This window comes from Tursiops truncatus, chromosome 2 (genome assembly GCF_011762595.2).
Source record: "Tursiops truncatus isolate mTurTru1 chromosome 2, mTurTru1.mat.Y, whole genome shotgun sequence".
In the NCBI taxonomy this organism is placed as follows: domain Eukaryota; kingdom Metazoa; phylum Chordata; class Mammalia; order Artiodactyla; family Delphinidae; genus Tursiops; species Tursiops truncatus.
In genome coordinates, this window is record NC_047035.1 from 132,890,044 (window position 1) to 132,905,736 (window position 15,693).

General features: G+C 48.3%; 1 protein-coding gene across 2 annotated transcripts in view; it reads right to left on the reverse strand.

Annotated features, from left to right (window-relative positions):
* Positions 1-3,761: 3,761 nt before the first annotated feature.
* ST8SIA2 (ST8 alpha-N-acetyl-neuraminide alpha-2,8-sialyltransferase 2) overlaps positions 3,762-15,693 on the reverse strand; it is a 58,573-nt gene continuing 46,641 nt past the window's right edge. For both annotated transcript variants that reach the window (XM_019945645.3, XM_019945644.3), the window contains one exon: positions 3,762-4,149. In XM_019945645.3, coding sequence (XP_019801204.2) covers positions 3,864-4,149 — 286 coding nt within the window. In that variant the 3' untranslated portion in view covers positions 3,762-3,863. The remainder of the gene's footprint in view (positions 4,150-15,693) is intronic.

The following is a 15,693-nucleotide window of genomic DNA, read 5'->3' on the forward strand; positions in this document are numbered from 1 at the left end:
ACTTGCACATTATTTTAAAAGTTGTGAATGGCTGGAGATAAAAAAAAAAAACTCTATGAATGTCTAGGATGGACTGGAGAACATGAAAGTGTGCCCAGAGGAAATCTGGGAGAGGAGACTGCTGCTGAAATTGAGAGACCAGAAGACAAGGATAGTGCAAGAGCAGCAAGGGAATGCATGGAGAAGACATGAAGATGACTTTAGGGTCTCAGAATTGGGTGGTTGAGAGGATCATGGGTCTTCGAACAGTAAAAGGAGAGACTGTAGAGGAAGGGGAGGCAGAGATGATACACTTGGCTTCAGAGATGTTGAGTTTCTGGCGCTGCCGGAGCAGATGGGGTGAATGGCCAACGAGCCGTGTGCAATCGAGCCTGGAGCTCAGGGGAGGCGCTAGGCTGCAGGAAGTGTCGGATGCCTCCGAAGGAAGGCGGGAGGTTGCTGATGAGTGTGCAGGGATGTGACGAAAGGGGGCCGAGGAGAGGACACCAAGGTGGGGAAGATCTCAGTGTGGGGTAAGAAGGAGAGAGGGAAATCATGGTCGGATCTACCTCAGCTACTTTTTAGATGAAGGTAAGGGTGTCAATAAATAAATCATAAATACATAAATAAATAAATACATAAATAAACAACAAAGGGGCATCGGCAAAGGAGAAGAGTCACGAGAACGCGGCTTCCTGGGCACCAAGGGGACAGGGAACGTCCAGGAGGCGTCAGTGTAGGGCCAAGCAGTGCAAAAAGCTTGGTGATGAGAAAGGGCTTTTGACGTGGCAGCTGAGTCTCTGGTCCCAGGAGCATGGGGGCCACGAGGGGGTCGAGAGGAAAGGCGGTGCCAGCACCAGAAAGCCCCCCACCCCCAGGTCTGGTGGTGAAGGGACGAGCCACAGCAGCCAGGACGGGTGGAATGAGTGCCCGTTGGTGGAAAGAGAGGACAGAGGCAGCAGGGTGGCTGAGGACCGGTGAGAGGATGAATGTCGTTTCCCCAGAAGTGGGAGGAAGGAAGTGAAAGGGGAGGGGAGAGATCAAGAGATTTTGAGGAGAGACTGCATTTCAGATGATTCCACCTCTTCACCGAAGGAGGAGGCTGACGGTAGGGGTCATTTGGGGGTTTGAGGCAAATGGAGAAGATCTGAGGGGCTTCAGGGTGGGTGATGATGGGGTGACTGGGGATTGACTGATGGTCAAAAGGAGGTTGGCTGACGGAGCACCTGCTCCCGGAGGCCTGTGGCCACTGTTATTACAAGGCAGCAGATCAGGGTACCGGGTACAAGGTACAGGCCGGGACTCCGTGGGGCTGCCCCAGACTAGCTGGGCTGCATCAGAGGCTACAGTGGAACCTCGGGCAAATTGAGCTCTAACTAGGAGAAAAGGACAGGCTGCCTCCTGATCATGGTGCCCAGATGGAGAGGGCAAGGGGGGAAGGGAAGCCGAGGTCTCTGGAACTCACGCCATCACAGGGCCAAAGTGTTTTGGCAGTACAGGACCTGCGGGTTGGGAATGGTGATGTGCGGATTGCCCTGGGTCCCCAGCCCTCTCTGGAGAGAACCCGGAGGCAGGTTTTAAGAGTTCCTTCCCTTTCCACTCCATCAATTTCAGTTTAAGGACCCAAGACCGAGAAGAGACAGAAAGAAAACCGTGTTTTCCAAAGAGCTCTGGCCCCTTTACTCCCCTGCAGGTGGGCACTGGCAGGTATGTGGAGTGTAGGGCCAACTCCAAGACCTGACATCGAGTTCCTCTCTGCACTCACCACTGGAAACTTCTGGAACCCAAGGCCTTAGCTAACGCACTGAGGCCCCACTGGCAATTTTGCCTGTTCCCCAGGGCACTGCGAGCTTCAACAATGAAATGTCTTCCAAGGTCTCTGAGAGGCTCAAGAAGAAAGGCCCTGGAGAAGTGTCAAATGTGATACTAATTATTTCCACTTCTTGTGAGAAGTCCAAACCACTCTGTCCCCATAGAGTCTGTTAGGGCTGCTGCTTTTTAAAATATTAATTTTCTAATGCAAATCCCAAATCTCAGACTTCAAGCGTCAACAAGAAGAACAAGGGAAGAAACACAGAGACATCGTATCGTGATCTCGGTCTGGAGCTGGAGCGTCTGCATGCAGGGTTAATAGGTTCTGAGCATCCTTCCACTGTCTCCACTGGCTTCCCGTCAGGCATTAATTTAGAGCAAATGTCCTGCTTGAATTGCCATTGATTAATTATGTCATCTCATATGCTTGGGAGCGGATCTTGATCCCTGTTCTTAACCCCCTTCACCTTCAATATAATGTTTTTTGACTTATCTTTCAAATATATTTGAAAACACCGTTATTTATCAGGCAAGGGAATGAATCTATCAAATCAAGCTGGCTAATGCTTGTCTACATGTGACGTGTCATTCCAGCCCCTAAATTATCGGCATCAAGCCCAGGTTTCCCTGGGGAGAGTATGTCCAGTATTTGGATTCTACATTTGCCTTTGGGTTTTGCAAAAAAGTCTTAACTCTTAATCTTAATAGGGGGGAAAAGGATTTTGCCAAATTCTAAAATCACTGCCTCTGTGAAAAGAAGGAGGTGGGGATGGACATTGCAACCTCTCCCCACAGAGCTGAAAACCTCAGGGTTGGAGCTCAGTGCTGGCAAGTGTGACGATCAGGGTAAGAAAGTGACAAGAAAGTGACATTGACACAGCAGTCTGGCTGCAGAGACACCCCCCCCACCCCCTCCGTAGTGCAGGATGCAGAAAGCAAACACAGTGGCTGTAGAGAAATGGAGCTCGATGCTTCACATTCTTCCACACTCTGGGGCCTCACACTCTGGGGCTCCCGAGGCACCCGGGAAGGCAATCACCTATATTTTAAAGGGATGACATTTATCTTTGCGGTGCCCTTTCAAGCTTTTGCGGCGGCTTCCCTGGAGGCAGAAGGGAAGAGCACAGTCCTTCCTGTGACATTCTAACAGAGCAGGAAGGAGGCTAACCCTGAGGATGAAAGCCCAGGGTCCCTTCCTCCTTGACAACTCAAGTGGCTTTAAAGAACAACCACCACACTTTGGACACTCTTTTGCCTTATTCGGGGCTGGAGGGCTGACTCTTAGTAGGAAGCTGCGATTTTTCGAAAACACGATTTGGAACACCCTAGCAATTTAGTGTCATCTGCCTGCTCGGTCCCAGGTTCTTGGGGGTTCTTGCAAAGCCAGAATAGGACCTGTCCACTGTCTTCTCCAGCCTTCTCTCCAGAGCTATGGAGGCTGGTCTGGGACAGGTGGGTCAACTGTGGTTCGTCCTGTGGGCAGTTCAACTCTAAGTTCATGGAACCGAGTCCTCAGCTCTGACGTGGCCTCTGCTCCTTTTGGTGACCTTGTGCTCCTTGGCTGGGCTGAATGTTCCAATCTCCCTCTTCCTGGGAACAGCACCATTTTAGACTTGGGTCAAGTTGTCCCCTCTGGTCTTGGCTCACCCAGAATCCACATTTCTCAGAGGCTCGGGGCAGCGGCCAACAAGTGGTTCTCCAAACATCCGTGAGCCCAAAGACCCCTCCAACTTGGGAGGCAGTGTGTCATCCAGTCATGGGACTGACATCTCTTCCCGTCAAGTCCTTCTGCCCCCAAAGATGCTCTGAGTCTCAATCTGATCCAGGTGGGTTCTCCACACCTTCTTCCTGTGGCTTATCTGCCTAATGCTAGATGAACACCACACAGTTATAAATACTCAGGTCAATATATATATGCAGGTATAGATATATATATTCTGGTCACTGTTTTACACTTGAACAAAGAAAACCACTAGCCTGCTTGTTCTAGAGTTTGTGCCACCCCGACTCCCATCTGCCTGTGGTGTAGCTGGCAGGAAATGTGAGCCACTGAGTCCCACGGGGCGCTCACCTTACGTGGCCCCGTCGCACTGGCCGACAGTCAGTTTCAAAGCCCCCTGCTCGTGCAGGTTCTTCAGGGCCTTGAACTCCAAGGGCATGGTATGGGGACCGGCCTGGGAAGTGTAGCCGTACTTGAGGCTGTCGTAATAGTGGTACTTGACGGGGTTCTGGTTCTGATCTAGCGGAAAGGGCCAGAAGCCATAGAGGTAGATCTGGTTGCAGAAACGCGTGGCCAGGGTGTACATCAAGAGGCCCGTGGTGGGTCTTTTGATGTGAACTTTGTTAGTCAGCCAGTATCTGGGGGGAAAAAAAAAAAAGAAAGTGAAACAAAGAAACAAAAAAGAAACCTGAGTTTGCGAATTATCCTTTCCAGGAAGGGGAAGATTTTGTCCTGGGTCACAGCCTGCCGCCTGCTGAGGACATGAGGTTCAGAGATGAAAGGGGCTTGCCCAGGTTCACCTGGGTAGAAAGGGCAGGACCTTGACTTGAGCTCAGGCTGGTTGAAACCTAAAGCAGGGGCTGCAAACTTTTTCTGTAAAGGGCCAGGTGGCAACAATGGCTGGCTTTGCGGCCATACTCCTGGCCTCTGCCATTGTAGCCCGAGAGCGCCACGGACAACACACACGGGTGTGGCTGCCCCATAGTTTGCCGACCCTGATAAAGGGCCGCCTCTTGCATGGTGCCCACTGCCTATTGCCACACCTGACTTTGGCAGGGGTTGACCTCCTTACCTCCTAAGCATCATCAGATTTCTTTCCCATCCCTGCCCACAGGCCCCACACCCCGCCCCCTTCTGCCTCTGATGCAGGCTGCCCATCTCTGAGCATACGTGGCTTCCCTGGAGGGCAGAGGGAGCAGCAAACAGTGGCCTTCCCTGTGAGGCTGGGTTCTGCAAAGGATTCTGTCGGAAGGATGAGAGGAAACACGGGGAGGGGGCAGGGCGGGGAGAGCAGAGCTTTAGGCTAAGGGCTTCCTGTGTTGAGTGAGGTGCTGAGCTACCTTTGTACATAGAGGGCCTTGGTTTACCTTAATCGAGAAAGAAGTGAGGAAGAAACCATCTTCATTTCACAGGCTAAGCAACAGAGGTTGAGAGGTGGTTTCAGTGACAGTTCTGTCTACAACTACCGGTGTGCCTTTGAGCAAGTTGCTTCTCCCTGCTGGACCCACTTTTTCACATTTATGCAACGATGGGGCACAGACCAAGGGATTGCCAAGACAGCCTCCAAGTTCCGCCACAATCCAGAAGTGTCTTCAGAACTGGGAAAATAGACACTCTCTTTGCCATCATTTTTGTTTTCCATCATGGTTTTTCTCCTGCTTGGATTTAGAACCCACTGGGATGTGTGGTCCAACCTCTTTATTTCTAGTAAAACCTTCCACTTACCCAATGCTGAATCCTTTTAGATGTAATGCGTATGCCTTGGTGGAAAGCCGTACTTCCCTATCACAAAGTCCTTACTACTGTGTCTCCACCAGACAGTGTCCGTGGTTTTCTGTACTCAAACACACTCTGTGGGCCCCCATCCCACGAGCTCCCATTTGCCACTGTGAGAAACACCCACCCCCCATCGGAAGCACAGGCCAACGACGTTCCCCGTGGCGCCTAGGCACAGTGATGCCCAAGACTATAAAGTCACACGTGTCAGTGAAATTCATGCCAGAAGGTAAAACGACGCTGCACAGAACGCTTACATGTTGCTGAAAGTTACAACTGTTTTACATTATTAACAGTGCTTCTAGCTCAAAGTTTGGGGGCAGCTTCTCTAGAAGCCCAAGTACACCCTTTTGCAAGAGGTTCCTTCTGCAGCTCCAAAATAGGGACCCCCAAACATTTCAGAGACTCAAGCTTAAATCCTTTAGCTTTTGGGGGAGGCATTAGCCTTTGTATCAGACAAGGTTATAGATTCCTAATAACCCATATAATTTCAGTAAATCATATACTATTGGATATAATAAAACTTATTTCAAGGCTCCCTCCCACCCCATCCTGTCTGTCAGGCCAGGGTGGTCTGAATTTCCCCCCTAACATTGATGATGGAGTCTGTGGTCCCCAACGGCCGGAATCAGAGTGAACATGATTCTTCTGGGCTCTGCAGGCGGCCCCCTTTCACAACGGCTGTTGTTTCATAAGCCTGTCAGTTGAAGGCCCCTTTCTTTGTACCCTCTCCTTTTTCATCTTGTCTGAGCCAAGAAACTTCCCTGCAGCTGAATTTTCCAACCTGGAATCAGACAGAGAGGCAGAGGCAGAGGACCGAAGAATGGCTCTAGTAACTGCAAACACAATACAAAAAATAATAGGAAAAGAGTTGGCGGACATACCACAGAACTTCATCATTTCTGTCCTGCATGGTTGAGAAGTTTCATCCCAGCTGATATGTAGGAGGCATGGTGCTGGCTCAGGGGGCTGCTTGAAGCTGAGACTGGGGCTTGTTAGATAGGGAGCCCTTCCTTAGACTACCTCAATACTCTATATGCTCAGTGGGGCTGAGCTGAGCTTGGGAGGACCCTGGGGGTTGAGGGCAGGAAGAGTGCACGGAGGAGAAGAATTCAGAAGAGCAGCAGCTGACACCTCGGCTTAACTACATCTAATAATGGGGAGCTCACCCCCTCTTGAGCTACTCCATTGCACTTTCAGCTTTAACTTAATGGTTCTCAACCTAGGCTGCCCCTGCCTGGAGCTTTAAGAGGACCCATCCTGGGTCCCACATCCAGGTGCAGACTGGACGCTGGGATTTTTAAAACCTCCCCCAGTAATTCAAATGTGCAGCCAAGGCTAAGAAGCCCTGCTCTACCTGGTAGGTGGTTCTGCCAGAAGAACTTGAGAACGAGACTTATTTAGAGAAAAGAGCGGAAAAAAGTAAGCATAAGGGATAGTCATCGAGTTTTAAAGACAGTTGGGCCTGGAGAACTCATCTAGCTCAGCGGTCTGGCAGGGGATATAGCTGAGCGAGCTGGGAGTTGGGACATGTGTGTAAGGAAAACTGACACTGGCCTCTGTGTTGCCAAGGCAATAGGGAGTGGGGGGGACTGTGGCATCTAAAGGGGTAGCTGGTTTTATTGTTGTCTTGTATGGTCATGTCGAATTTTCTGATTTTTTCAAAGGTATCAGAAATCTGGATTTTAACACAAATTCTCCAAATTTTTAAATGTTGGCAACTACTTAAAAAAAATTTTTTTTAAATCCGGTGAGTCCCTATTGAGTGAGTTAACAGACCATATCTATGGGTAATCCACGGTTCTCCTGGATTGAACTTGTCCTCTTCTTTCAATTTACAGAGGAAAAAGTGAGACTCCAGGGTGACTTGCCTGAGAAGAGGCAAACCTCTCACACAGCTGGTCAGATAGAGCTTGGATAAAATGCAGCCTCCCCACTCCTGGTTCTTGGGCTTTTTTCACTCCATAGTGATTCTGGGGGGTGGGGGCGTTGCCGGGCTTGGGGATGAGCTGGCTGCAGCTGCTGTTGACACTATCCAGGGACACATGAGCCACGGGCTGTGTCCCCTTATGAGAGCATCTCAAAGACCGTTCACTCCCTGAGAAATTCAAGCCCTAACAACGGCCACATGACAGATTAGGGATTTGCGGTTTGTTTATTTTCTGATTGTAAGGGCTTAGCAGGGTAAGGCTTTCAGAAATAAATTTCTTTTCAAGCCATTGATGCTCTGCCCAGAGAGAGGCAGGGAAGAATTGAATCAGTGGGGAAACGTCCAAGCAGCTCATAGGTGGGTCTGAGTTTACCCAGACAAGTGCAGTGCCCTCCCCGTAGATGTGCCTCTCCCCTACATGTCCTCTTGGTGAACTCTCTTTTTTTTTTTTTCCCCTCAAACTGAGCACGTGAATCACGTCTTCCTGGAAATGCTCCCTTTGTTCCACTCTCAGCTCAAACTGAATTAGTCATTCCCCCCTTATTATTATGAGTTTTGTTTCCATGGATGCTATCGTGCGTATCAACCCGAGCTGATCCTTCATTACTGTATGGGTTGGACTCCCACTTGAAACTGTACTGTGATCTCCCCAAGGGCAGAGGCCATGCCTTACACTCCTTTGTGGGGTCATCAGAGGCACCTGGCTCAGTGTGTGGTGCAGCCAAGGCACTATGGCAGAGACAGCATCACTCAACCAATCCTCCATGGGCTTGCCTATATCTCTCAGCATCCCTTGTAAATGAGCTGGGGTCCCATGACCAGTTCTGGCCCATAGACTGCAATAGGAAATGGTCCCTGCTGGACCAACTGTTCCCCAAGAGCTTACTCCTGCCTTGGAGAACCTCAGTGCCTCCTGGAAAGATGATGTCAGCCTAAGATGAAAGAAGCCTAAATCCTAGAATCACTGGTTGGAAGACAGCTCCAACCAACCTACATCGCACTTTGCGAGGATGAGAAATAAACTTCTGTTGTGCTAAATCACAAGGGTTTCAGGGATCGTTACTGTAACATAAACTAGAATTGATTATCCTGCTTCCATGGCGCTCGGCAACTTCGGACTTAAATGGAATTGAAAAATGGGAAGAAGTAGAAAAGGAGAGGGGGGAAGCTAGCAGTGCATGCAGCTTTGTGACTCTGGCCAGCTAAGACAGGAATAGAAACACCCAGCCTCTCAGATCTGCTGCCCAGAATTGCTCACTGGGAAAGGTGTTAACAGCAAAAGAGGCTCCGGAATGAATTGAGAGCTCAGTGGCAGGGAGGGACCCTCTCGTTTCCGATTCTGCCTCTGTGGGTAAACAAGAGCTCCTGAGTGAGGTCTGACAGGGACACGGGGACGCCGTTTAATGAGCAGCTTGTTCTAGAAGCTGACAGTTATACGGGAACAAATCACTCTCCATTTCCTTTATCGCTCCTCAGTCGCCCTGGCCAATTTAGAGACTGTGTGCATGGCCGACTTGTAGATGATTTCTTTCCTTGAGATAACAGCTGGGTGTTAAAACACAAACTAATTAATTTTGCCTTCCTAAACGAGGTTAGCTGGGTGCATCCAGGATGCTGTATTGACAATGCCCCTTTAATATCGCAGTCTGGAGGCTTTAATTAGAAGGCAAAGTAATCTCCAAAAAGGCAGTAATTATTTTTCAAATTTGTTACCCCAATTGCCAAGACAATTAAGTGGCATATTTTATGAGCATGGACGGCAATAAATGAAGATTGCCAAAATCATCACCAAAGCACACTTGTCCTTCTCCCTGGATTCCTGTGCTCGGTATGTGGCAAGCATGGTGGCTGCCACGGTTGGAAAAAGTGACCAAAGGGGCTTTCTCTAAGAAGCTGAAAGCACTTTGTGGGTTATAGCTCATATCATCCTTAAGGAACAGGAATGCCTCACAGGTGGTCATCGAGGGATACTTGGTGATGCTTTGCACAGGATCATCAGCAAAGCCAGAAACAGGGCTCTCAGACTCCTGTTCTCTCGTCATCTACATCACCAGCCCGGTCTCTGGTCCAGGGGCCTCAAAGCCCATTGCTGTCTTTCCTTGGGAGCACCTTAGAGCTCTGGTGTCTTGGGGGGCATCTCGGGATGTAGCTTCCCAGCTTTGTGGAACTGGAGATCGGGGGGCTTGTTTCAGAATTTGGGGCTGGTGTGCAGAGCTGGTTAAGCCCTGGGGATGCTTGAGGCTGATTCCTGGTCCCCAGGCCTCCATGCTTACCCAAGCCAGTGCTCTCATTCAAGTAAGCCAGGCTAGCCTCAAGTATTACCATGCCACCAAAAGCTCCCCCATGACTCCTGGGGTCCACAGGATAACATCCAGCAGCCTCAGCCCAACTTGTGAAGCCCTTGAGATTTGGGCCTGAAATCCCTCCCACCACCTGGCATGCACAGCCACACCGCCACCAGGAACTTCTGGTTTCTTCCAGGACACCACCACCTCCTACTGCTACTGGCTGGCAACTCCTTCTCAGCTTCCCTGAAGGAAGCCTTCTAGGACCTGCCTGGATGGTTTTGTGTACTGTATGCTGTTCTTTTCCTATCCTAGCGCTGATCATGCTATGCTGTAATGATTTGTTCACTTGTCTTCCTCCTCCCCTGCAATTTAAACTTCTATGAGCGAGTGGGTTGACTTTTTGCTTCCACGTAACCCCAGATCCGAGCATAGCTCACCCATAGAGTGGGTGCTTCACAGATCTCTGTTTAATGAAGCAGTGAGTAAAGATTAGCAAGTAGGGGTTAATGTCTCCCTTCGGGGGCACTGGCAGGAGAGGTGGAAGGAGCCTGGCCTTACCCTAAACCCTTCTAGGCAGCCACTGGGTTCTCACATGTGAAACGTGGGCTAACAGCATCCTAGACGGTATGTTGCCAAAAGAAAGAAGGAAAAACCATGATGCCGGTTACTTAAGGCGTTCCTCCTGCTACACGTGGGGGTGGCCCCAGGGAGTCTAGAGACTGCAGCTCCCGCACAGGTATCGCTTCTGTCACTAGAGGCCCTGCAGGGACCCAGCAAGACCATTTCTTGGGGGTTTAAACCTTCTGGCTAGATTCTGGAATCTAAACGGAGGCCACTACAAATAGAAAAAAAAGTTATATTTAACCTCATTCATAATTAAAGGAAAATTCAATTTCATACAACGAGATGCCATTTTTCACCGGATTGGCAGAGATAATAGTTGTTGATAACACATCATGTTGGGGAGGTTATGGGAAAACAGGTATTTTCAATAATCATAGGTGGGAGTGTAAATTGGTACATACCTCTGTGGTGGGCAATTTGGCAATCTCCATGAAAACTAACAATGCGTACAGCATATATCCATCTCTCTTTTTTAGCAATGGCACATCTAAAAAGCAAGACTACATATATACATATGTGTGTAGATGCCAGTCCAGGACAATTGCTGTAATACTGATCATACCAGCAGAAGACTGGAAAAGCTTGCGATGCCCACTGATGCCTTCTGCTAACGGAAATTGTGGTCCAGACACGGTGGAGTGTAAGGCAGCTGTGAAGGAGAATGAGGTGTTGCATGTCGATATGGAATAATTTCCGGAATTTGGCAAAGTGCAGTACTTAAAACATGCTCCCTTAGGTGTGAAAGGGGATATTTCTGGAAGGCTACACATAGAAAAACCAGTCTAATAGGCTGCTTCTGTGGAGGAGGCCTCACTTTTCACTTGAAATCCTTCCATACTATTTGGCTTTTTCTTTTGACTATGTCCATTGCTATTTAAAAAAAAAATCCATTAAAAATGACCAATGCCATCTGTGCTTTAACACCCCAGACCTTCCTCCCTTTCTGTAGGTAACACCACCATGCAATGCACTTCCACACTCCGTGTCCACTGCAGGAGACTGGGCCTCAACTCCTGTGACCAGCCCTGGAGACATGCTCTGTGGACTCTGATAGGCATGTCTGGGAGGGACCCCCTCCAGACTTAGCTGGTCTCTCCCCTGCCTCCCTGCACCCTGCTTCCTCTCTCACCCTGGACCTGCCCTCCGGCCTCAGGTTCTGCTCCCCTCTGACAGGCAGCAAGGCCTACTTTGCCGAGCCGCTGCTCCAGCCCTGGCAGTGGTGCCCGCTGGATCAGTGCCTTCCGAGGGCCTAGGCTCAGCACTCCTGATGCCTAATTAAGCATGAATTCACCGGCCTTCTGTGCCCTAGGCTTCTGGGCTGGGCGGCTGGCTACACAGGCCAGCCAGCGAGCTGCTTTCCTGCCCGAGGGCAGCCCTCTCTGTAGGTCCCAGCCTTCCCCATTGTGGTAACTGAATTAGAGCCATTCACTACCAGCTGCTGACCAGAGCCTCCCACTTCCTGCAGCCAAATTCAATTGCCTGGGTGTCCTTCCCCTCCATTGCTCACGCCCCTTGCCGACAGCCAGCCAGGGCACTGTGCCACCTTGAGGGCCGGCAGAGCCAGAAGCTCTTGGAAGCCAGGTTGGGTCAGGGGCAGTGAGTGTCGAAGGGCAGGCCTTCTGCTCAGTGTCTCTGCCTCACGCTGCCCACTTCCCTGTAATGTCCAGGACCGATAACTGCCACAGATGGCAGGAATCTTGAGAGTACATGGTGGGTAGAGATTCTCCTAGCACAGGTGTGTTGAATCAAAGGCTCTCTGTGCAGGGTGGGGGGGGGCGGGGGGCGGGTACTATCTAGCCCAACTGTTAAAGGCTGAATTGCATCCCCTTGAAACTCATATGTTGAAGTCATAACTTCCAGTACTTCAGAATGTGACCTTTGGAGATAAGGGTCTTTACAGAGACAACCAAGTTAAAATGAGGCTACTAGAGTGAGTTCTAATCCAATATAACTGATGTCCTTAAATCTGGAGACAGACAGGGAGAATGATGAAGATGGCCATCTATGAGCCAAAGAGAGAGGCCTGGAAGAGATTGTTCCCTCAGAGGCCCCAGAAGGATTTCTAGCCTCCAGAACTGTAGGGCAATACATTTCTGTTCTTTAGGCCACCCAGCCTGTGGTACTTTGTTACAGCAGCCCTAGCAAACTAACACCCTAACTGTATAATACATATTTCCCTCTCCACAGCCCAGTAAGGGGCATCCCTTGCTGTCTGGACATCTCCAAGAATGCAGAATTCATCCGTTCCTAAGAGGCAACTATACTCATTTCAGATGATCTTTATTTGTTGGAATGTTCTTCCCAGTGTCCAGAGGAAACCAGACTTACTCTAGATCCTTTCCCGACCCTAGTGCATACCTGGAGACTCACAGCCTAAATCTGCGAGCCCTTCAAGGGCAGGAGCCTTGATTTATTGATTTTTGTGTTCCCCCAGCACAGGCCTGGAACCCTTGAGGTGCCTGTAAGTATTTGCTGAATAAGAAAGATTGCTCTCATACTCCTTGGAGACTTCTCTTCCCAAATCCTTTCAACTTTTGAATTTCTTTGCCACTGTGGCCCCTCTCCAGCCTGGTACCCAAAACGGAATGTGGCTCTCCAACAATCCATCGCTGACCTCCCTGACTCTCAAAGATGTTACCCATCCATCCATTGCTATGGATGTGTAATGCTAAGATCACATTATCCCTTTGAGCAATCACACATCTGCTGATGGTTGGTACTGTTTATCCCTCTTTACCTGTACAACTGTTTGGAACCCAAGTACAGAATCTTGCATTCATTCATATGAAATTTCTTCCTCTTAGATTGGCTCGTTGTTTCAGCCTGTCAAGAGAAATTTGGATTCAACTCTGAGGCCCCCAATATTGGGAATTCCCCAAAAGTCACATCACCTGTGAATTTGCTAAGCAGACAATTGATGCCTTCAAGTAAGTCACTGGTAAAAATGGGGACAGTTGGCAGGACAGGGTGCTGGTGGCCTGTTCTTAAAGATCTCCATGAAGTCAACATTAATCTAATCAATTAGTGTCTTTGGGGCATCAATGGTCAACAGACAGTGGTCAGTCTGTGTGTCAAGGATATGGGAAGGCGGGTGGCAGTGGGAAAAGCAGAGACTCTGAAGCCTCTACGTGTGGATTCTAATCCCCCTCTTCCCATCTGAGTGATCTTGGGCAATCCTCTTCACATTCCTGAGCCTGTTTCCTTATGAGTAAACTGGGGATGGAAATAGTATCTATCTTATAAGGCTGTTCTGAGGTGTCCTGACCTTCCCGCTTGTGCTGCTTGGTGGGGAAGCTGCCCTGTGCTTGCGATAACGGTGCTGTGCAGGTGGAGTCTTGACACGCTGCTATCCACTGCGGTCTACTAACACCACACCTTCAGTGCAGCAGCTCCCAGCCCTCTGAGCTCATAGCACCCCCAAATCCAGAACTGGGTGGGTGTGAATTTCTGCTGCATCTGGTGCATTGCATTAAAGCGAGACAATGTGGTTAAGTTCATGGTTGTGACTCTTACTGGCTGGGTGACCTCATACAAATCACCCAACTTGTCTGGTCATCAAGTTCCTCATTTGTAAGATGAAGACACTAGGGTGCTCAAAGTCAATTGCCACTTGACAGTCTGATCAACAAGCATAAGGATTCTAGTTTCCTCACACGTGTTATTTTCCACTGTTTTGATAATAGCCATTCTAGTGGGTGTGAAGTTGTAACGCATTGTTGTTTTGTCTTATATTTCCCTAGTGATTAGTGATGTTGAGCACCTTTTCATGTGCTTATTGGCCACTTGTATATCTACTTTGGAGAAATGTCTATTCAAGTCCTTTGGCCATTGTTGAATTGGGTTGTTTGATTTTTGTTGTTGTTGAGTTATAGGAGGTCTCTATATATTCTGGATATTAATCCCTTATTAGATAATATGATTTGCAAATATTTTCTCCTATTCTATGGGTAGCTTTTTAACTCTCTTGATATATTGTCTTTTTGGCACACAAAGAGTTTTAATTTTGATGAAGTCCATTTTAATCTATTTTGTTGTTTGTTGCTGTTGTTGTTACCTGTGTTTTTGGTGTCATACTTAAGAAACCATTGCCAAACCCAAGGTCATAAGGAGATTCCCTATGTTTTTCTATAAGAGTGAATTTCGTCTAAGTGAATTGTACACTTTAAAATGGTTTCAGTGGGCTATACTATCAAAAAACCAAAATAATGAGTGTTGGCCAGGATGTGGGTAAATTGAATAACAAGTGTTGGATGAATGTGGAGAAACTGGAACTCTTGTACACTGTTGGTAGATTGTAAAACGGTGCTGCCACTATGGAAAACAGTATGGAGGCTCCTTAAAAAATTAAAAATAGAGCTACGGTATGATCCAACAATTCCATTTCTGAGTGGATATCCAAAAGAATTGAAAGCAGGGTCTCAAAGAGCTATTCACAGACCCATGTTCATAGCAGCACTATTCACAAGAGTCAAGAGGTAAAAGCAACACAGATGTCCATGGATGGATGAATGGATAAACAAATCATGGCATATACATACAATAGTATATTATTCAGCCTTCAAAAGGAAGGAGATTCTGACACATGCTGCGACATGGATGAAACTTGAGGACATTACATTAAGTGAAACAAGCCAGTCACAAATAAGCAAATACTATATTACTTTACTTATATGAGGCACCTAAAGTAGCCAAAATCATAGAAACAGAAGTAGAATGGTGGTTACCAGGGGTTGGATATATGAGGAAGAGGGGACTTGTGTTTAATCAGTACAGAGTTTTGGATTTGCATGAAGAAAAGGTTCTGGAGGTCTGTTTCACAACAATGTGAAAATACTTAACACTACTGAACTGCACAGTTGAAAATGGTTAAAATGGTAAATTTCATGTGGTGTATATTTTACCACAATAAAAAAGTGTTTATCCTGTCCCACCCCATAAATGGGGTGTTTGTTGGACAACAGATTTTTAATAAGTAAATAAGATTACTCTGCAAACTACAACCCATATTGGAACTTGGAGGTAAAGTTCAGGTGAATTTGACTTAGTCCATTGTTCTATAGACTCCTTTATTAAATGGAGCCTAAATACACTTCCCTCCCAGTGATTTCACCCTCTGGTCCTGCTTCTACCTCTTGAGTCTCCAGGACAAGTCTAATCCCTTGGTTGGGGGTTGGTGGCAGCTGCCATGATCACAGTAGTTATGACTGATTGTCTGTCTCCCCTGTGTTGGCACAGGACACACATTCTGTCGTAGGTATTGCTCCCCAGTATAAATAGAGAAAGCAGGGCACAGGAAACAAGCCACCTGGTCAAGGATGTTATACAACCAAGGGAGTAACGGAGCTGGGATGTGAACCCAGGTGTCCCTACCTCCAAAGCTCATGTTCCTGATGCTAGGCCAGATTGCCTCTTAGCCAGATTCCTCCTCAGCCTTCTTCCCTATGACCCCTTGTTGTTTTCTCAGATGCCTTTGTTCTGCATCCCTCACCAGCTCATTCTTCCTCTTGCAGTAAACACCAGGTAAGTTCCCACCTGGTGGGAACAGAGGCAAGCCCTTCCTCTCA